Source organism: Cupressus sempervirens, chromosome 3, assembly GCF_028749045.1.
Source record: "Cupressus sempervirens isolate cs-2001-9-10 chromosome 3, ASM2874904v1, whole genome shotgun sequence".
NCBI lineage: Eukaryota > Viridiplantae > Streptophyta > Pinopsida > Cupressales > Cupressaceae > Cupressus > Cupressus sempervirens.
The window spans coordinates 456,750,928-456,772,860 of record NC_143120.1 but is presented as its reverse complement, the minus strand read 5'-3'; the positions used below and the strand labels follow the sequence as shown (position 1 = coordinate 456,772,860).

The window sequence follows — 21,933 nt, the reverse complement described above, 5'->3', positions numbered from 1 at the left end:
CTGACTCCATGAGAATATTGGCAAAATGGATCTCTGAGGAACAGTATATTCAGAGTATTGATTAGATACTCATGGACCATATGCAATGAATTGGATGTGATATGGAAAGTACATGTGGAGGGCTAAAATAGGATTTGGGAAGAAGGATGGCATGTAAATGTGTATGGGAAAAGGATGAGTTCCTACAAATATGCCTTGAGGAATGAAGGCTAGGCACATTGGAATGCGTGCAAATGATAACTTTTGACTTAAAAAGTGTGGCCTTTAGTAAAAAAATGGGTTCTCTAGATGTCATTGCATATAAAGTGAATTACATGTAAAATGAACATGCATTTAGGTTTGGAAGATGAAAATGCATGTAAATGGGAATGAAGGATGAGATTGCATGTAAATGCGGATGGAGGGTGAGATTACATGTAATCGCATGTGGAGAATGAGATGCAATGTGCTATGGCATGTAATGATGGAGGTGGAATGAAACAATGGACTTGCATGAAAAGGGTGAAGAGATGGAATGGAGGGAAAAACTGTTAAGTTCTTGGGAAAGAACTTGAAATTTCTTCAACAAGAAGAAAAGTGAAAAAGAAAACAAACAACCAACGAAAACAAGCACAAAGCAAACACATACCTTTGGTCTTAGACTCAAACATGTCAACAAGCAAGTTGCTTTCAAGTGCAATTTGGAATTTGGAATTTGGGGAAAATCCAAATGTGTGAAAATGAAAGTTTTCATCATATTTAAAGAGAATTTGCACTTTACATGGCATATATTTGAACAAATGTACAAGAATGAACCAAAATATGCATTGAAATAGTAAGATAAGCATGAATTGATGAGCAATGTTGAAAATGTCTACTTATTTGGAGAATAATGAGCCAAATATGGAGGATTAATAGGTTTGGAGACCAATTCTCCTCCAAATCTGGATTCTCAAACAATAATTTTGACTTCTTCAATCTTCCAAGTGATGATAATTAATGTGCAATGAATGGTCGTTTTGCATAAGAACCTCCAAAACCATGGTTTCATTCCTTCAATACACAAGACATTTTTTTGCAAAAATACCAAGTTTGAAGCCGTTTTTATAAAAAACATGGTCTCTTGCTGCCATGAAACAAGTCATTTTTTCTATTGATCACCAAAAACATGAGAACATCATGGAGGAAGTGTTATTACTTTGTTGATTACCAAAAACATGAGAACATCATCCATATTCCAAAGATCTTATATAATGGTCAGTTGGTTTCGAAAACCAACGAACGCATCCCTCGCTTCCTATTCACCCTATCCCAACAAAGCTTAACTAGTTCTAATTACAACATTACTTTATTATATACTACATTCATCCCCCCCAAAAAAGAAGTCATCTTTCAGACGACTACCCAACAAAACTAAAAAGAAAATTAGACTTCAAGAAGTAGGTTGTGAAGACATCCCTGGACTCAGGGCTCATTCACGGAGGCACAGGAGATCCCAATGAGCAACCTTCTACTTGGCACAAACTCCTTGTAGTATACGCAATTCATCCATCTTTCTCACCTCTGCTATTGCTAATTTCTCTTCCAGGGCAGCTTTATCTATCTTCCATTTTTTTTCTAGAGCAGCTTTTTCTTCTTTCCATTTCCCTTTCATTTGGTTTGTCAATTTATTTCCCCATTGAAGTTCCAAGTATGCCCTTCTAAATGTTACCTCCATTTCTGTAAGTGTGTGCATGAGGGGTGGTTGTTCTTTGCTAGAGGTATGGTGTATTAGGTTGTCCATGTTTTAACTAGTTCCTCCTACTTGTACTCACTCTGCTGAAGTAGACTCCAGTCTGTATGGCATTTCCCCTTCGTGAATTTTGCCAAGGATTTCGCTGCTCTTACTATGGCCTCAAGGTTTTGACTCTTAGCTTGTTTTATAATTTCTTTGGTAGTGTGTTCATAGCTTGTAACTCTTTAAGGAATCTTTCTGCTTTGTCTCCCAATGAGATTGTCTCCGAAGGTCGTACTTTCTCATTTTGTATTTCTGTTATGTTTTCCCCTTCTACCTCTGGGGGGCCGATGAGGGTGGAAGTACCATCCCAACTTCTTCAAGCAGTCTATCTGCCTCTTCTAGTACGACGTCCTCCACCGATGTATCCTCAACTGGTGTGTCTTCATCTTCAATTTTGGGTTCTTTCTGGGTCTTCTCATTCTGTGCATCTATTTTTCCTATGGGTTGCACCACCAAAGCCACAGGGTGGGCCACTTCTATACCTTGTGGTGTTTGCAGTCTTACTGTGTGTCCACAAATTTTCTAACACCTGAGGTCTATCACCTTAGTACGATGTTACTGATATGTAGGAACCAAGTTTGCTACTTTTGGTAACGAAAGTCTTGTTGCCCACCATTGAGGAATCTCTTGTATATTGCGTTTCCCCACCGCACTATGGTCCTCTGTACGACTGTCCATGGTACAAACATCCGTAGCTTCTAGCGCACTATGACTTGTACAAACACCTTCTTTCATACAAGCTTGCATAGGGGTGGCCTCCCCCCTTTTGTACGACTAGATTGGGTACGACCCTCCTCCCGCGCACGAGCCTCCTCAGTACTCCTAACTTCCGCGCCTCTAATCTCAACTTGGTGAATCTGGGTGTACTCAGGTACCCCTCTTGGCAACGGTCCTCCCTCCGTTGGTAGAAAAGTGATATCTCCAGGCATGCCCTTCAGGCAGTTCAAACGGATTTCTTCGTCCTAGGAATCAAAAGATGTGTTTGTACTAGTGTCATCCTCCTCTGAATTGTTCTCTCCAATCTCCTTCTGGCTTGAGCTCTAAATAGATGCTCCTTGTACCATTGCTTGTCTTGGTGTCTTTTTCCTTGGGTCTCCTCACCTTGACCTTGTTTCGAAAGTGTCCATGTGTGCCCAATATGTCATGGCTGGTTTATAGGGTTACACTCTATTTGCTAGAACCAATGCCCCTCTATGTTCAACAGTCGCTTGAGTTCGAACTACTTCCAGGAAGAAGGCTATAGTATGGTGTGGCATGTAGAATGCTTTATGCTTCAACTCCATGAATTCTTGTAATCTCTCTGAAAGAAACTGCACCCAGTTGTAAACTTGTCCCTTATTCAATCCATCAACCACAGGTAGCATCCATATAGCAATGTCTGATGTGCGGCTTCTAGCTATAAGTTTTCTTTTTAACCAAGTCTACAATGCATCGCCATTCCTCATTAGCTATGAAAATTTTCTTTGGGCACTATTCTTTTGGCTAAGATTACTCTCCCACTCCTATTTCATGAGATCATTTTTACACATTAACCCTAGCCACTTCTTTTCTTCCTCCATTGTCATCAATGTTTTTTTTAGTTCCCATCCTTGGTTGGGAATTCTGAAAAACCTTATTTATCTCTTTAGCTGAGTAAGAGATTGTCAGTCTCCTGTGAATACTGGATTATAGTATGAGTTTTCTTATCATAGCCAGCCACCATGGTTCGTAATATCGATTCAATTTCCTTCAAATAAAAATTGGGCATAAAAATTATTTTGTCTACCTCTGCTCTACATAACGCTTCTTTTAGACTGTGATTGCTTCTACATTTTCTCACTAGGTGTGACATTCACTTCCTACTACACTTTCAAAATTGATATTGGCAGTAGTAGTCTTTTTCGCAACTTTCCCTTTGTCCTTGTCATCTTCATCACCTTCGTCACTTGTAAGACTGAAATTTTCTTCTTGGAATCAATGATTTTCCCTCAGCTAGGGTTCCCAATGCTTATCTTTACCATTTTATGATGTTGTATCAATTTGGAGGAGATTTTAATTTTGTTTGGCCTCCAACCATTTATTATATCCACATGTTCATGGGTGATTCCTTGGCTCTCTTGGTACAATTTGCTAGCCTTTCAAGTATACCATCTCTCTTGTACAGTAGCTTTGTTCATACAGATATCCTTCTAGGTACTGATAATCCGCTCTTGTGTGGATTCTCCATTGACTTCTATTGTTCGTACAGTTGTAAGGCGCATGGTCTCTTGCATGTTAATGTCCCTCAACCCCAATCGCACTTCCTCTCCTCCTTACTTCCTCTGTACCTTAACTCTCACACCTACAATTTGTACGCCAATCTAGCCACCGCATACATGGACTCTCTTATCCTTCCAATCGCCTCTTTGTGCCTCTCGTACGCTACGCCTTTGCATAGTATAACTACATACATCTTGCGTATGTTGCACCCTTTATATGAACAACCCTTGTATGTCTTGCACCATTCGTATCGAAATCCCTCATACATCTTGCACCCTTTGAATGGAAGATGGACCTATTTTTCATACGTGCTATGATCCACCTATTCCCTGCATTGAATTTTTCCCATTGCTTTGAACTTGCACACTTGGAGTTTTGTGTATGTACGGTGACCCTTCTTGTACTCATGCTCACTTTATTCCTCCTACTACCACTGCTTGAGCTCTGATGTTGCGTACGAATATTCTAATCCTCCAGCCTCACTTATGTGGCAGTGTAATTATATGGTTTGGATTTATAGTCTTCCCTTTAGATTTTTCTTTGCTTTCTCCCTTTATTTCCTTCATGGGGCTTTCTCCATTTATGTCTATATAGTGTATAGAAGGAGACTCCTCTCTTTGATTATAAGGCTTCAATTTGGACCCATTGACTAGGCCTTTGAACGGGTTATTATCCAAGGTAGATAGTTTTTTGGCTCCATTTTCTTTTACTTCCATATCCTCTATGGCCCCAACCATCAAACTTACCCAGCTTTATTTTGTTCTTTTCATTATAGTTGAGTACCAATTGGTTCGGTCTAAAATTCATCCTCTTCAAGTACTTATCATGCCAAAATTTTCGTCTCGCTTCTGCCACCTTAGTCACCCATTGAGCTAGTGTTCTCCTTTCATCCAATTTTATTAAAGCATTGAGTCTTTTGCTTAAACTCTCCACATCTCCTAGTCTGTGTTCAATTGCTATTCTTAGGTTCAGTACTACGTATTCCATTGGCATCACAACTTCTTGCCCGTACATTAAGTGAAAGGGTGTTTGTCCAGTGGTGGCCTTGTACATAATCCTGTAAGCCAATAGAACTCCAGGGAGCCTTTCCTCTCAATCTCCCTTTTCAACTCCACAAGTCTTGTATAAAATTGTTACCGATATTTTGTATGTGGCCTTTACTTGACCATTTGCCCTTGGATAATATTGACTGGAAAAAGAATGGAAGATTTTGTATGCACTTGTCATTGTTCTGATTGCCTGATTCACAAAGTGCACCCCTTTGTCACTTGTCAACTGTAGTGGTATCCGAAGTCTTGTTACTATTTGCTCATAAAGAAATTTGGCCGTACTGAGAGCTTTATTGTCTGGGAGTGCTCGCATCACTGCCCATTTTGGAAGATATTCCGTTGCCACCACTATGTATTTGCATTTGTGGTTATTGCTAGTAGGCAAGGGCTCTACAAAGTCGAGACCCCATTGTTTGAATAATTCTTGTGGTTGTGATAGAAATAGCGACATGAAATCTCTTTTGAGGGATTTACCTGCCCTCTAACACGTATCACAACTCAAGACCCATTCTCTAGCATCTGCATACAGTGTGGGCCACTAGAGTCCAGCCAACAACACTTTTCAAGTTGTCGCATCAAGTCCCAAATGGCCCCTTGCCAACCCTTCATGGGATTCTCTCAAAATTCTTGGAATTTCTTCCAACATCACATCTCCTTGATACTTCGTCCAACCCCATATTATACAATAATCTATCAATCAACTGGAATGTCCTGTTTTCTAGGGCAATTTTTCTTGTCTCCACTGCTAGCATCTCCCTCAGAAAGGTAGCAGTTGACAGGTATTGCCCGATCCCTTCATACCACTAAGGTAGTATGACAATTTGAAATAATTGGGCATCTGGAAAGTCCTCGTTCACTCCGCTTCCAAGGGCTTCTCCAAACTTGATTCTCGACAACTGGTTTGCGATTACATGACTTTTTCCCTAGGCGGATTATGATTTTAAAAGTGAAGTCTTGCAGATTGATTAGCCATGTACTCACTATCCCTTGGATCACAGGCTTGTTCACTAGATACATGAGTGCTTGATGATCGGAAAAAAATGTAAAAGGAGTAGCTAATAAGTAATGTCTAAATTTCTGAATTGCATAGACCATAGCTAAAGCTTCCCTTTCAGTGGTATTATAATTTTGCTTTGCTTTTTGATAGTAGCTTGCTTGCAAAGTCACTAGATGGTCCAATCCTTCCTTCCCCATTTGTGCCAGGGTGGCGCCTATTGCATAATTAGATGTGTCCACATGATCGTGGAATTCCTTGCTCTAGACAGGGTTTATGAGAATCAGAGCACCCACAAGTCTATTTTTTAACTCTTGGAAGGCCTCCTGTTCTTTCTCCCAACAAAACCGTTCTCCTTTCCTAGTTAGTTTTTCTAAGGGTAGAGATACTTCTGCAAATCCTTTTATAAATCTCTTATAGTACCCCACATGCCCCAAGAAGGACTTGAGACCAGTTACATCCGATGGAGCTTCCATGTCTAGAATGACCTTGATCTTGTTGGGATCTATTTTTAACCCTTCCTTGCATACTATATGGCCAAGAAGTCTACCTTGTAGAACCATGAATTTGCATTTCTTGGGATTCAAGGCCAGCCTTGCCCTCCCACATCTATCCATGCATTCACCAATGACTTTGTGGTGATGTTCCTTCCCGCTATAGATTGACCAATCATCCAAGAAGGCTTTGAAATTCCCTACAGACATACTGTCAAAGATATGTAGTATGGTCCTTTGAAAGGTGGTTGATGCATTGCACAACTCAAATGACATCCTATTATATGCATACACCCCATCTATGACTACAAATGTGGTTTTGAGCTTATCCTCAACAATGCTGGTTTGGTTATGTCCTGAGAACCTGTCCATGAAGGAGTATATTTCATGGTCAGTCACCTCTTCAAGGATACTATCTGTAAAAGGGATTGGAAAGGGGTCTTTGATAGTTACCACATTCAAGCATCTGAAGTTGATGGATATCTGAGTTTGATTCCCATTCTTGTTCAGTGATGGATGCATAGTTCTGGTGGCACTCCTTTGAAGTCCTTGTACATCAATGCGAAGACATCTTTAGATTCAAGTTTGTCGCCTTCAACACTAGATTCTAGTCATACCCTATGAGAATCTCCTTGGATTGGTCCTCCCCTAGGCTTATTGTCTGCGACTTAGCCTCCTTGTATTCCACTTTCCTCTCCTTGCTAAATATAAGTGTTGGTTTATTATTGAGGGTGGTTGTACCCATCCTTGCACTCCTTATACCTTTCTGGGTACTTTTCTTCCAATTTGCATTGTTGGATTCACAACTATTACACTATGGCTGGAATACTTCATAGCCAGTGAAACAAACTGATGAGGGAGCCTGTTTCATCTTCTAAGCACTCCCCGAGCCAAAGCACTCCATCTGGTTCCACTCCTTCCCCGTCTCCTCCCTCTGCCTCTGAATTGGATGCCAAGTTCCTAACTTATAGAGTGATTCCTTAGATCAATTGTGTACTTTTAGTCATCTACTTCTATGGAAAGGGTATATCTCTTAAAATTATAGGTGGCCTTTGCTGTGACTAGCCATCCTCTCCCCAACAACGCATCATACCATTTCTTCTTCAGGGTAATCACCATAAAGTCCAAGAGGAACTGTTGTGTACCAATCACTACCTTTTGTCCCATCAAAGTTCTTATTTTCTTAATTCCATGCTGGTCTACACCCACTAGTTGGAATGTGAGTGGCTAGAGTATAGGTTTCCCTAGTGACTTCCAAGTCTCTTCAGGTAGGACGTTCACACTTGATCCTCCATCTACGATAGTATTTATTATCTCCATTTCTACCATTGTAGGTGTCCTCCCTATCCCCTTTGCACTTGCTCCTTGTGTTATTGCTACCTGCAACTAAGGTAGCGTTTCTAGTAGATCCACAATTTTCACGGGAATGGTCTCTAGTACTTGTTTCATGATGTTTGGTACTAGCCGGGTGGTTGGAAATTTAGTTGTACTTGCTTTCCCTTCCTTTGCCATGTTATCTCGAATGCCCTTTCTGGCTTCTTGGAATCTTTCTTTCTGTGTAGCAGCATTGAGCTATACAAGTTTCCCGACTTGCATTCTTGTGATCGCCAAAACTTTGTTTTTTGGCTGTGCAATGTCGAGCATGTTCACCCCTTTTTGTCTAGGGCAATTGGCATCCTCATGATTACCCGATCTGCACCATTCTAGCAGTTTTGAGCGAAATGCCCCCATTTGTTGCATCGCCTAGATTGAATCATAAGTCTTCCTTTGGAATCGTATTGGATTGCTCTCCTGGGTGTGTTATTGTTGTTGTTATTGCTTCCCCGCCTATTGTTTCTATACTCTCCAGGTGAGGCTAGTGTACTTGTGTTTCGTGGAGGGGTGGAAGGCAATGTGGATTGTTCTTCTTGGATAAATAATACTTGTGCATTTCATGCGTTTAGATTGTAGGGATAGTCCCTGATTGTGTGGCCCAACACTTGACAGATGTCAAGGCTTTGCGCAAGCATGTCCCTTTTGTGTGTCTTTCCTTTTCATAATCTGTGCACCATAGTTCCCTCCCCTCTCTTTTCTCCTCCTTACTTCTTGTTACTTCCTTCATTAGCCTCATCATGTCTTTCCTTAGGGCTTGGATGGTCTTAGATTCATCCCTACTCTCTTTTGAAACTTTCACTCCCACTTCCATGTCTCTTGGCTTTGGAGGTTTTGTTCTCACTCTCTATATCCATTGTGCGGGTGCAAGTGTTGGCAAAGGATGATGGTGGTACTATTTTCATTTTTCTTCTTAAGGACGGAGTTAACCCTTCGATGAACCACCTCTTTTTAAATCCATTGACAGGTTTGTTGTCCAACTTCCCTATCAATTCCTTAAGTCTCTTGCTATATGCTTTGACAGATTCATTTTTCCCTTGCCGTGTATTATAAATTTTTGTGACTGTCTCATTATCATCATTTAGAAGTCTAAATTCCTCCTCAAAGGCTCTACGGAGATCCTTCCATGTGGTCTTCTTCCTAGCCTCCAAGTATGTATACTAGTCAATAGCTATACCTCTTAGCGTGACAAGGAAGGGTTTTAGCCATTCATCAGCATCATTTTCTCCATTGGCCTGCCATATGGTTATACATGTTTTACAATTATGTGCGAGGTCTTCGGATCCTTTTCCGATAAATCTAGGGAGTGTTTTGTTTGTCTAACGCCATTCTCCTACCACTCTTCCCTCCTGCCGTGACGCTTCTCCCTACCGGGCTAGATTCTTGGGTTCTTGGTCTATTAATATCTCCTTCCCCTTGTGATTCTCCTTCTGTGTGGTTGGAGCTTTGTTCCTAGTGATGCTCTCTTCATGTGGGGGTTTCAAGATTCTTCCACCCTTCCTTCCTTCCTAGTGCTTTTGATCCCTATCCCCTCGATTTCTTCTTCTGGCACTCGCCTGGGATATCTATTTGGAAGCACAGTAATGAATTGTTTTGGCGTCTAGTTAGCTTCCCTGGATTATCTCACTCCTCCAGTTCCCTTGTAGTTTCGGCCAACAGTTGGAGTAGGTGTTGTCTTATTTGCTCTCTTTCCCTTTGGGTTCTTTCTTCCTCCATGCGTGCCAAATTTCTTGCCAATAGCCGAGGAATTTGTTCAAGTAGATTGTACATCGTTGGTGGTACCGAAAGTTTGTCCCATACCATGGTCTCTGCAATCACTCTTTCTTGGGCTTGCCTTTGCACATATTGGTCAATTGAAACTTCAGACCAACACCAAATCTCGTGCCACCTGATCTTCTATTGTTATTTCCTCCTCTTCTCCACACTTGTTTGTTACTTGTATACGTGGTAGGAAGGGTCTTCCCATTACTCCATCCTGCCTAGTTGGCAACGATGCCAAAATGTAGAATGATTATCAATGCACAATATACATTATAATATAGCATGGATTCAATTGTGCAAAAATAGCATTCATTACTAGTACTAGAATACCAAAATGGCGAGGAAATGTTATTACTTTATTGATTACCAAAAACATGAGTGCATCATCCATATTCCAAAGATCTTATATAATGGTTGGTTGGTTGGGAATGTAAAGTAACATGGATTGTGTCTGCAAATGTAATAATATTGCCATTTTTATAGATATATTTCAAATGCAGAATTGGATCTCATATAAGTATGAGAAAAGGAGACATGTCTCCAAGGTTTAAACATCATTAGTTAGTAAAAAGTAATATAACTAACCATATGTATAATATATATATATATAAAAATAAAGGAATATTTATATTATCATCAATAATGAAACTCATGATCATATCAATCTGACTGTAACTACAAACTTAACAGGGAAAACCAATAGATGCATCCCCTCACTTCCTAACTACTCTATCCCAACAAAGCTTAACTAGTTCTAATTACAACATTACTTTATTACGTACTACAACCAAGGTCCAAAACTCTCAGAAAAGCTGCAATATATGTATCAATTGGACGCCATTGCTCTAGTTGTGCTAATAAATACAGCTCTAGATCCTTTTTATCAAATCTTTTGATCGACCTCTCTGTAAAATCTACATAAGAAGTGATCCTATCATGCCCCATGGCGATCATCCCATGCTGCCATCACCCATTTGCAATGCCATCAAGATGTATAGCTACATATTTAACGGCCTCTTCCTCTAGCACAAGATTGAGCTGAAAATACGCGTCTACCTTTTCGACCCAACTCTAGTTGTAGTCTTCCCCAAGCTGTTATAATGACGAAGAGTCAATTTTCCCACCTTTACCCTAGGTTGAAAATTAGGCATAAGAGGCCTCAAATTGAGGGTTCTAGTTTCCTGATTTGGAACTCCACCATATATTGAGTTCTCACCCCGGCCATTGTTGGCTCCATTATTGCTTCCATCATCATTTTCACCAATATTTATCCCCATTTGTCAAGCGATTTCAGTTATTAGCTCCAAATGCTGATTTTGTTGTTGTGCTTTATGTGCAGATTGTTGCCCTCTAAGCAATGCATCCACCAAATTCAGGAACCTCTCTTCTCCTGGATCACTAGCATTCGTGTCACCCATATTTTCTGTGGCTTCTTCTCCCATTGCTCTCTATTCCTTTATTGCTCTCAATTCTTTCCCAACCAACTTTGTGTTTGACCTTTTTTTTGCTCATATTATAATGGTGCATAAAAGGTGGTTGTTTGAACATTGACATATCCTGCCTTTTTATTTTGTACCCTCTATGATGGCAGGATACACTACTCTGATACTGCTGTGATATGCAGCCCTGTTTTGCACTTGTTTTTGCATTGGTTTTGAGATGCCAAATAAAGTGAAATAATAAAGTACTTGGCAACAAATAAATGACTCAGAAAACTAACAAAGCTCAGAAGTATATAAGAGGCTGAAAATTTTAGATTTTATTTCTGATCTGACTTTACAAAATTCCTCAAATTTAAGAATGGTTTAGTTCATATAATGATATTTCATATCTAACTCCAACATGCCCATTTGCTGACAGGTGAAATAAATATATGCAATAGCAAGAACCAACAAATATCTCCCACAAATTCTAGACGTCCAAAAATCCCTCAATTGTGATAGCATGAAAAAGCAATGTAAAAAATGCTTGCATACTGCAGTGTATTGCATCAAAAACACAAACAACCAGCTGCTGGGAGTCCCATGCCAAGCTAAGACAAGCTATGGCCAGCCTAGATGGCACAACCAGCGAAAAATGGCATTGTCCAGCTCTAGAAGATGTACAACCGAGTCAGTTAATTTGTGCAGCAGCAATAACTTCCAAACATCGGTGCTTGACCAAATTTGCTATGCAAACCCTCTCAATATCAGAAATTTGAGTTACAAATAAGTTGTGTTATGTTTTGTGTATGAAAACTCTAAACATTTCTCCAGATTATGTCTCTCAATAATGGGGAGAATGATGTTTACAAGGGATTTCGTCCTTATAAACCAAGAAGAGCAATTTCCTCCAGAAAAATGACAATATCCAACATCAAAACTCAGCATCCATGAAATAAACTCCCAAGATGTCTTTTATATATTTCTCCAAGAGGTTCAAACCTTTTCTCTAGGCCCACTTTATATAGTAAAAGTCATCTCTTTTAATTCTCCAATGCCTCCATTATATATGAAGGGTCCATATATTTAAAACCCGTGGATTATATAAAATGTGAAGATATTCATCAATAAAATTAGTCACTTTATAACTGACCCCTTATATTCCTTTATAAATAAATTAAAATAATGATAAACTTATTAATTAATAACTAATTTTTATTTAATTTAAAACCCCTGGATTATAGAAAATGCGAAGATATTCATCAAAACTGAATCCATTAAAGAAACTAAAAATAGTAACCTTGTCAATTGGCCCAATCAATGCTCTAAGTGACTTACTGAAAATATTGAGTATTTGAATACTAACCCAAAATCACTCTTGAAAAGCATTTTACTCATATTCTTGTAGGAGCTCATCTAACCATCAAATACCGTAAAATTGTTGGATAGATTGCCTCCAAAGTATCCTAACCCTAACTTAATAGCCTATAAGAACCAACACGATATGCTAAAGGTCCACCAACTCAATTGATTAGGAAGGTGACATCAGGTGTATGATCTCCCTTGTATCACATGTTTAATAGGATAATAAAGTACTCCCTATTTCTCGTACAGCTAAATTGGAAAATAAGGTATTCCATCTCTCAAAAGGAGAAAAACCCGTAGCTTGTCCTTGCAAAAGATGTGAGGATTCATATAAATTTGGAGTTGTTGGGTTGGACCGTGGGAGCATACTCTAAGTAACTCGAAACAAATCCTTAATTTGTGTGATTAATGTTGTCTGTAAATATTTTGTAGCCAACAGGTTGTTGTTGTTGGTAAAGATTGTGTAGCCGACGGGTTCATGTCGTCAGTTGTTTACCGTACAGGTAACATAAATGAACGCATACAGACAATAATAGCAGAATAATATTCGCATATCCCAGAACATGCATTAGGCTTCATAATATTCACAATAGTAGATGATTGATGCTTTACAATGATCCTAGACGGGATATAAATACTACCGCCAAACTTTCCCGAAGGAGTCCATCGGCCACAACATTACATCTGCTACAAACTATTTACCCGTCGGCTACAAAATACAAAACACTGACGATAGTCAATTCGTCAGCTACAGAAACACCGCCGGACCCATCCAGTGGGCTAACACCATCCCCCCCAAAAAGAAAAGTCGTCTCCTGACGACTGACAAAATATCTGAGACAAATTAACAAACAAAATACATTAACAGAGTGACTACAACAAGAGAAATCTGCTTCTGACACATCACTGTCACCTTCGTCCCATGCCTGTAGCCTCTGCTAACACAACACTGCCTCCTTGATGAAGCTGACCTTGATAGCCACCTGTGCTGCTTTCTCTGCTTCCAACACTGGGTCCACTGAGCTAAGTGTCGCTGCACTGCCTCCAACTGGATGATCAGCTCCTCTCGAGCTCTCTACGCATCCACCAAGACAACCTCACAGCCAACACCTGCTTCCACTGCCTCTGGTACACAGAAAGTCCATGCCTGCAGCAACTTCAACTCTTCTCAACTGGTCAGACTCCCACGACTGATATCCGCAATGACTGGGGGTCCAAGGGCAGCGCCCCTCGCCGCTAAGACCAAATTAGCACTTTGCAACCCACACAGAAATGCATGGAACACACCATTTCTGTCATTTTATGCTGATTCTGCACTCTTTCTGACAACCACTGATGCTTCCCCTTCCCTTTGGCATCATTTGCTGCTCATTCAATCTGTCATTTTTTTTTTTTTCTTTGCCATCAAACTAAATTCAATTCATGTTACAGGGCATCTGTACAACCCGAGACAGATTGCAACTCTTCAACAGTTGCCAAACCGTCGCCATTTGGAGCTCACCCATGTCAGAAATTCGGCCATGATCAGGCGGCAAGCTGTATGAAACAGTCAAAAACCGAAATTTGAAGCCCCTTTCTTGAATCTCGTTGTTAGCAGTGAAGAAATGCTTGAAGTCTTTGCACGGTTCTCTCTCCTTCTGGCAGCGAATGGCAGAAAAAGCATGCTGCTTCTTTTATTTGGCTCTGCTTCCCCGCGTAGAAGTCTGGCACGACCGGTTGGAGGCGAAAATTGGAGCCAGGTGGAAAATGTCTTTTACTCGTGGCCTTCTTGCGGAGGAATTAGAGGTTTTATTCCTGCGGTCCTTTCCTTTGTTACTCGCGGAGACGTTTGGCGAAAATGTTTTAAGCCCGCGACCTTCCTTGGCGGAGAGACTATAAGTTTTAGAGCTCGCGGACAGGCTGCCCGCGGGGCTTTTATTAACCCGCGGACAGACTGTCCGCGGGACCTTTGTCTTCTTCTCCCGCGGACTGTCAGTTGCCCGCGGGGCTTGCTTTGGCGGAGGGCGTTAAGTTTTTAAAGCCTGTGGACAGGTTGCCCGCGGGGTTTTTAGTCTGTCTGCGGGGTCTTTCCTTTGTCGCCCGCGGACAACTGTTGCCCGCGGGGCCTTTGTCTTTTACACCAGCGGACAGACTTGCCCGCGGGGCCCCCGTTGTTTTTTATTTTATTTTTTTTAATTTAATTTTAATTTTTAAAAAAAAAATTTTAAAAATAAAATAAAAAAATTTCTAACACATCAAATAACAGAGGTACCTCCAGATGACGTCGCCGCCAGAGAGTCCTGTAATGACGACAATGAAGGATTCAACGATGGCGAGAACTTTCTTGCGTGATATAGTTTCAATTTAGATCCGTTAATCGACTGAGTCATCTCCTGTCCGTCCAAGGTCGCCAATTTGATTGCTCCATTGTCGCCGACCTTCCGAATCTGATATGGTCCAACCCATCTGCCCTTAAACTTTTCCACTTTGATTTCATTTTGACCGTCGTACAGCTTACGTTTGTTCTGTGCCACCTTCGTCGCCCAATGTGCCTGCAATCGTCGCGCAACTAAATTATTTCCTTGCTGTCGGTGCCCTTCCACTAATTTTATGCTGCGGTGTAACCTTTTCTTTCCGCGCGGTCCATTCACCATGTATCGGATAGTGGGATCTTTCATTTTTCTGTGTTCAGACTGTATGTTCTTCCCCTCAGCTTCAGCCATGGCAGCTTTTCCTTCTTCCGCTTCCCTGCATTCCTCCGGACATTCATTTTTCTGTGTTTTGTCACGTTCATCAACCGTTAACATATTGCAACTTGGAAACAGTTCGTAGTCTTCTATCTGCCAGTGGAACAGGCCATTCACCGAGTCCAGGTCGTCATCATTCGATCCTCCGTCAAGTCTCAATACTCCTTCGACTAGTTCCATTCTCTTTGCTTCGTCGTCACTTTTGCCGTCACTTTGTGAATCTGACGATGCTGCCTCCTCACCAACCATTTGTGTATGCAGGTCAATTGTGAATCTTTTGCCTCCGCGCTCCATTGATAGGGTATTTCGTTTCCAATCATGTTTTACTTTTGCTTGCACCAACCAATCCTGTCCCAGAATAGCATCATATCCTTTTCTTTTTAATGGAATGACCACAAAATTCAATAAAAATGGTTGCGTACCAATTGTTACCGGTTGCACTTTCAAGATTCCCAACGGTTTGATTCCATGTTGGTCTGCTGTGAGCAACTGAAATGCAGGTGGCCACAATGATTATGAGGATGTTGTTGTGCATGATGGTGAGATACTTGGTAGAGATGAGCAGACATTGAGCATTCATGACTTTGTTGAGAGAGAGTACCAGGCACAAATAGATGCTTCATCACATGCGGTTGAGGCTGGTAGTACTTCACATGATTTGTCCAGCCAGCTGAAGATGAGCGAAGATAGTATTATGACTTCATTATCTCATCATGACAGGATGCGGGATATGATAGAGGATCACATTCGGATGATTCAGTTACAAGGTAGACATAAGGGAGTTCAGGCAAAGTCTTCTTGTGTTGACTTACAGGTGATTAGGGAAGGAATGGGAACGATGAAGTTGAGACATTTACATCTTCTATCAGATCGTGACCATCTTCTTAGCCTTGTCGGAGACTATTCAGATGCCTTGAGGAGAAAGGAGGAGGAAGTTGATAGACTTTCTCGCGAGCTTGAGGACATTCGAGCTTCTTGGATGAATACTCCATTGGCATTACAGGACTGGGAGAGACATGGGAATGAGCATGGCATGGAGCTGAGCTTAGTTTCATCTTGCACTCCTGATACTCAGTTTTCTGCAGTAGGCGGATCATATGTGGTCGTTGATAATGTTGTGAGTTCATCTTGCATTCACATTCAAGATATAGGGAAAATGTCAGACAGGTATGTGGAGTTAGTTGGTATTAGTCATATTACTCAGGTGAGGAGTTTGCTTGAGTTACCAGCTGATTCTAGTTTACGGATATGGATTCGAGATTGTTATATTGGCGTTTGGGATTCAGTCGATTGGAGATCTTTATCACTTTTTGGTAGCAGTGATTGTTTGGGTGCTATCATGGATTTGATTAGTAGATTGCACGATGTTGTCTTTTCTTGTGCTAGCAGCTTGTCCGATGTTGGTATTAATTTTTATACACCAGTGTTGGGCTTTATTCATATATCTAGTCGACCATTCTTGTTGGAATGTGTTGATGATCTTTCATATTTGGCAGTGTGTACAGATGAGTCCCAGGATCATATTGGCCTTGATGACATCCAGGAGGATGCAGTGGGTAGTTTTGAAGACTTAGCTTCCTTGGCAGTTTCTTTTGGTACAGAGGAGTTGGATAGCAGTGCTACAGTTTTTGATACTCCGTATGTTGATATGAGCTTTGGAGTTGATTCGCAGGATATGGTTGGTAATACTCTAGAGACCAGTAACTTTGAGGATACTCCCTTAGACAGTGTGTCAGAGGAGGTTTGTAGGAGACAGTCTAGCCAGTGCCATCATGTGTCTAGTCAGTTGAGAGTTAGTGAGCGAGACATTGCTATCGCTTGCCAGCATTTCGATGCTACTCGTCAGTTGTTAGCAGTTTATGGATGGGGTTCTCCTACTAGTGATGAGCAGGGAGGCAGTTATTTTTCCTTGACAGAGATCCACTCTTTATGGGAGGCTATTCGGATTCTGAGACAGAATTATATGCAGCTGGTAGCCGATAGAGATTATCTTATGGAGTGGGGCAGTACAGCATACGATGCATTATTGGCCAAGGAAGATGAGGTGAGTGAGCTTACTCAGCAGCTCGAGGTGACTTCTGAGATTCTTGAGAGTACACAGTTGGCTTTCGAGGAGTCACAGTTTCATTTGGCTAAGGTGACCATGGAGTTAGAGCGAGTGCAGTCTTTACCAGATTCTGTACAGTCACAAGCTGTGGTGTCTGGTGATCCGAGGATGTCCATGGTCGAAATTATCAGAGACAGTGGAGATGGGGATGCATCCATCCTTGATACTAACATTGGCATATCAGGTTCGTTCCCACTAGAGTCAGGTTCAGTTGAGTTGGGTGCTGCAGCAGATTGTTGTGATATGCTTGACATGGTGGTGGCCTCTAGTACTGATGGCACAGAGACTAGAGATGTTGTATCAAAGATCATGTGTGATCTTGGTGAGCCGATAGTTGGCATGGTTCCTGCTAGTAATACTACTCCCTTGGCGATGTCTTCGGAGGTAGTAGTCAGTTCCAACTTGGTTAGTGATCGATTACAGTTAGTTTCATCTGGATTGCAATCTGAGCCACTGACTGAGATTGGCGCATTCTATCGGCATTACACTGTGAGGTATGTTCATCAATTTACCTTTGATGACCATGTTGATGAGATGATGATACATAGATGTACTTTGGTTCCTAGTGCTTGTCATCAGTTATGGGACGGTTTGACGCCTCGAGATGAGAGTTGTGATGAGTATGACATGGCGATAGGTTTTGCGGTTGACAGCTTGATAATACACGACTTAGAGCAGGAGTTTGGGAGTGATGCTTCAGCAGTTGTTGTTATTGATTCTACTCCTTTGGCTATGACATCTCCTAACTTAGCTGGTGATCAGTCACAGTGGGTTGTATCACTTGTTCATGGTGAGCTGTTGACTGAGGTTGGTTCTTTTTATTAGCATTATACTGCAGGGTATGTGCATCAGTTAGCATTTGATCCTTGTGTTGAAGAGTTGATAGCAGGAAAATTTGGTTTGGGTTCCATTTCTTGCTGTTTATCTTGTGATGACTTTTCACCATCAGCAGTGCATAGGAGTTATAGCTATGAGACAATGGCCGGTGATCTGCAGAGTTGTGTTGACTGCAAGAGTTGTTCAATGTGTGGATTCTCCATACTTGGTACAGTTTCATTTGGGAGCGTTCACCATTGTTGTAGAGTTGGATTGTATATTCCGTATAGGCCAGTGGGATGCGTTGATGGTATTTACTATGTTGGCAGTTTGATTTGTCCACTTTACTTGGGTTTTGATTTTCTAAGAGTTTGTGTCTCGTGGGTTTCTGACTATGGCAGATGTAATTTTGGTGTTTGGTTGAGCTGTAATTGTCAGTTTGATTATGGATTCCTCTTGGTTATATTGCAGAGGATATTGCAGGAGCCTGTGTTGATTGATAGCAGTATGGTACATGACTACATTTGGGATCCAGGCGGATTGATTGGTTTATTGTTCAGTCATTGCTTGGGGACAAGCAATTTTAGGAAGGGCGGATTGTCATATCCCCATTTTGGAGGCAATTTGATTTAATTAATTTAATTAATTAGGTTGTCCAAAATAATGAATATTTTATGAGGATGACTAATTAATTATTTTAATTAAATAAATAAGTGGTATTAAGTTAATTATTTATAAAGTTATCAAATAAATAAATATTAAAAGGTAACTTTATATTTAATTAATTTAATAAAGTGACTTGAATTATAAAATATTTTATAAAGTCACTTAATAGATAAAATAAAATAAATGTTCTAGAAGCTTCTGGAGAAAGTGGAGGAAAAAGAATAAATAGGCATCCCGAGCTTCATTCTAATCATCCATATTTGTTGTTGTTGATGTTGATGTTTGTTGATGTGCATTGTGGAGCCTAGGGTTTCTGCAATAGTCACAATTGGCCATTGAGAACGAAAACTCTCAATTGGTACGCAATTTTGAGGGTGTGAAATATCACTTGAATTATTGCAGCTGGGAGGAAGATACTTCAGTCTTGTATTTGTGCTACATTGAGAAAAAATATTTGTGGCCATTGAGAACGAAAACTCTCAATTGGTACGCGATTTTGAGGGTGTGAAATATCATTTGAATTATTGCAGCTGGGAGGAAGATGCTTCAGTCTTCTATTTGTGCTACTTTGAGAAAAAATATTTGAGTTCAAAAAAGCAGTTCGAAAAAGCAGGCCGAAAAAGCAGTTCGAAAAAGCAAGCCGAAAAAGCAGTTTGAAAAAAGCAGGCTAAAAAAGAAGTCCGAAAAAAGCAGGCCGAAAAAGCAGAACCGAAAAAGTAGGCCGAAAAAGCAGGTTCGGAAAAGCAATCCAACAAAAAAAAAAAAAATCCGAAAAAGCAAATTTGAAAAAGCAAAGAAAATTATTACAGCCATCTACAATCAGGGGCGGCAGCTAGAGAGGCACGACTCAAGCACTTGAGGAGGTTATTTTCTGTTCAGTGGTATTGCAATACATCTATTCTCTATGGTGACTTCATATGCCAGGTCTGATGTGTATTTTCATAGTTGCCTTTCACTATAGAGTGCTGTTGTAATTGTCATTTCGTATCAAACCTATCATTCATTAATAGATACATCATTCATTTTTACATTCCTCACAATGGTATCAGCAATCTATGGCTTTAGTTGTATTTAATCATGCATGTGATTAGCGTACTGTTGTAGGGGAGTATTGAAGTTAGATATTTAGTATTGCAGTAGTTTTCATTGGCAGCTATAGGTGCATATTACTTTACCAGCAATCATCATATTTTGATATCTTTGTAAATGCCAAGAGTCTTGGCTAACTTAGTGTGAATATTGTATTGGATACTCATTCTCAATCAAGGAGATACAATTGCTGGTCATTAATAGTTGTCTTTGAGCGTTAATATATCATTTTTTATCAGCTAGTTAGCTTGCATACCAATTGTTTGTTAAAATACCAGTTGGCTGTAAGTGATCATTTTCATGATTAGAACTCATATATGCATTCACTATTGTCAAAATTAGTTGCATATTTATGTTAGGTCATTGTTTAAACAATTTGGAGTCTTTTGTAAGCATTCTCTTTGAAGCAAATCCAAACAAGAATCACTGCAGCAATCTGAAAAGTTATATCAGTCAAAGGACCTTTGCTTGCAAAGTGTTTAACAAAATGTCAAACAACTGAAGTATAAAGATTTTTGGTGTTTGAAGAAGTTATAACCTATTGGGGTTATTACATTTTCAAGTGACAAATCTGTTTACTAACACCCTGCAATTCAGGCTTTGTTAATTCTTATGTTCTCTCTTGTCACCAAGAGATTCCATCCTCTTAGTTAATCTTTATTTTATTCTTGTATGTGGTGAAATATATTTGAATGTCTGTGTTTTCTAAGCATTAATTTAGCCTTTCTATGTACTAAGAGCTTGTTTACATAATTACTTATTTTGTCAGAGTTGTTGATTGATATCTGGGTAATTAATTTATTTGATCTGTGATAAAATACTGACGGTAATATTTGAAATTGCAGTAAGCTCTCTTTACAATTGGCTTTGATAGTTGGTTTTCTGTACTGCATATGGATACAACTATGTGCAATAAAGAATGAGGTACTGTATTTTACTATTTTGTCAAGTGATATGAATTTGAACTGTTACATTGGTTATAGTAATGCTGATCTCTATTAATATTCAAGTACACTACATTATTTGCAATGATGGTGTAATGTCCTCCTAAATAGTATTTAATAATTAATAGTAATTAATTAATAGAATATAAAAATAATTAATAAATAATGTGACATCAGAATTATTAATATATAGTTATGTATTGTTAATAAAATAATATATAATCAATAAAATAATGATGATATATCATTAACATAATAATAGTTGAGATATTATTAGATTAATAAAGAGGATTAATGAAATAATAAAATATAATTAGAATTGTAATTAGAATAAAATATAAATAATTATAATCGTAATAAATTTATTATTTAAAAAATCAAATGTGCAAGTTGACAGTAATAAATTTATTAATATAATTGTCGTCCATACAATAATGAGATGATAAGATTGCAATTAGACACGTCCTTTCCAATGGTGTTACCATTGGGCCTTAAAAGATATATTATGAGAATCAAACATGAGAATTTAGGGGATCATCATGGGAAGAGTGAAATAAAATATTGACTACGACAGAGAAGGAGGAAGACAAGAGTACGCAGATTATCCAGCAGCGAATAAAGAGCAAAGCTGGGTTATAATCTTATCGGGACTATACTGAGGAAGCTAACAAGGACCCGTCCGACATTCTAGAGCTGAATTCCAATCACTGCAGGAGGAAGAATCTAAGTGGAAAAACAACACAGCATGCGTCACCAACAGAAAAAAAACATTCAAAGGATATTAATACCATATGCAAACAGAATACCTTACGTGGAGCGCAGAAGAAGAAATTTCCAGTGAGCTGCACGAAAAAGGAATGTGGAGTCAATTATAAAGAAATTAGAGTCAGCGGAAGAGAAAGATGATTCAAACAATATAAAAGAAGGAATTGATGTTTACTAAGTAATTGGCTGATAGAGAGAGAAAAAAAACTTATCGTTAGCAACTACAATCCAATCAGGGAAGAACAATAAGAACATACACCCAAGGTGAATTTCAGAAAATACGGAGATATAAGGAAGCAACCTGCAAGGAAGATATATAACGGAACAAATGGATAGGAATCAACAATCACGCAGAACCATTCTCAGTCAGC

General features: G+C 39.7%; 1 protein-coding gene across 4 annotated transcripts in view; it reads left to right on the top strand.

Annotated features, from left to right (window-relative positions):
- LOC149567062 (uncharacterized) overlaps positions 1-21,933 on the top strand; it is a 185,951-nt gene that overhangs the window by 148,954 nt on the left and 15,064 nt on the right. For all 4 annotated transcript variants that reach the window (XM_089820283.1, XM_089820281.1, XM_089820285.1 and 1 more), the window contains one exon: positions 20,699-20,777. In XM_089820283.1, the coding sequence (XP_089676409.1) occupies positions 20,699-20,777 (79 nt within the window). The remainder of the gene's footprint in view (positions 1-20,698; positions 20,778-21,933) is intronic.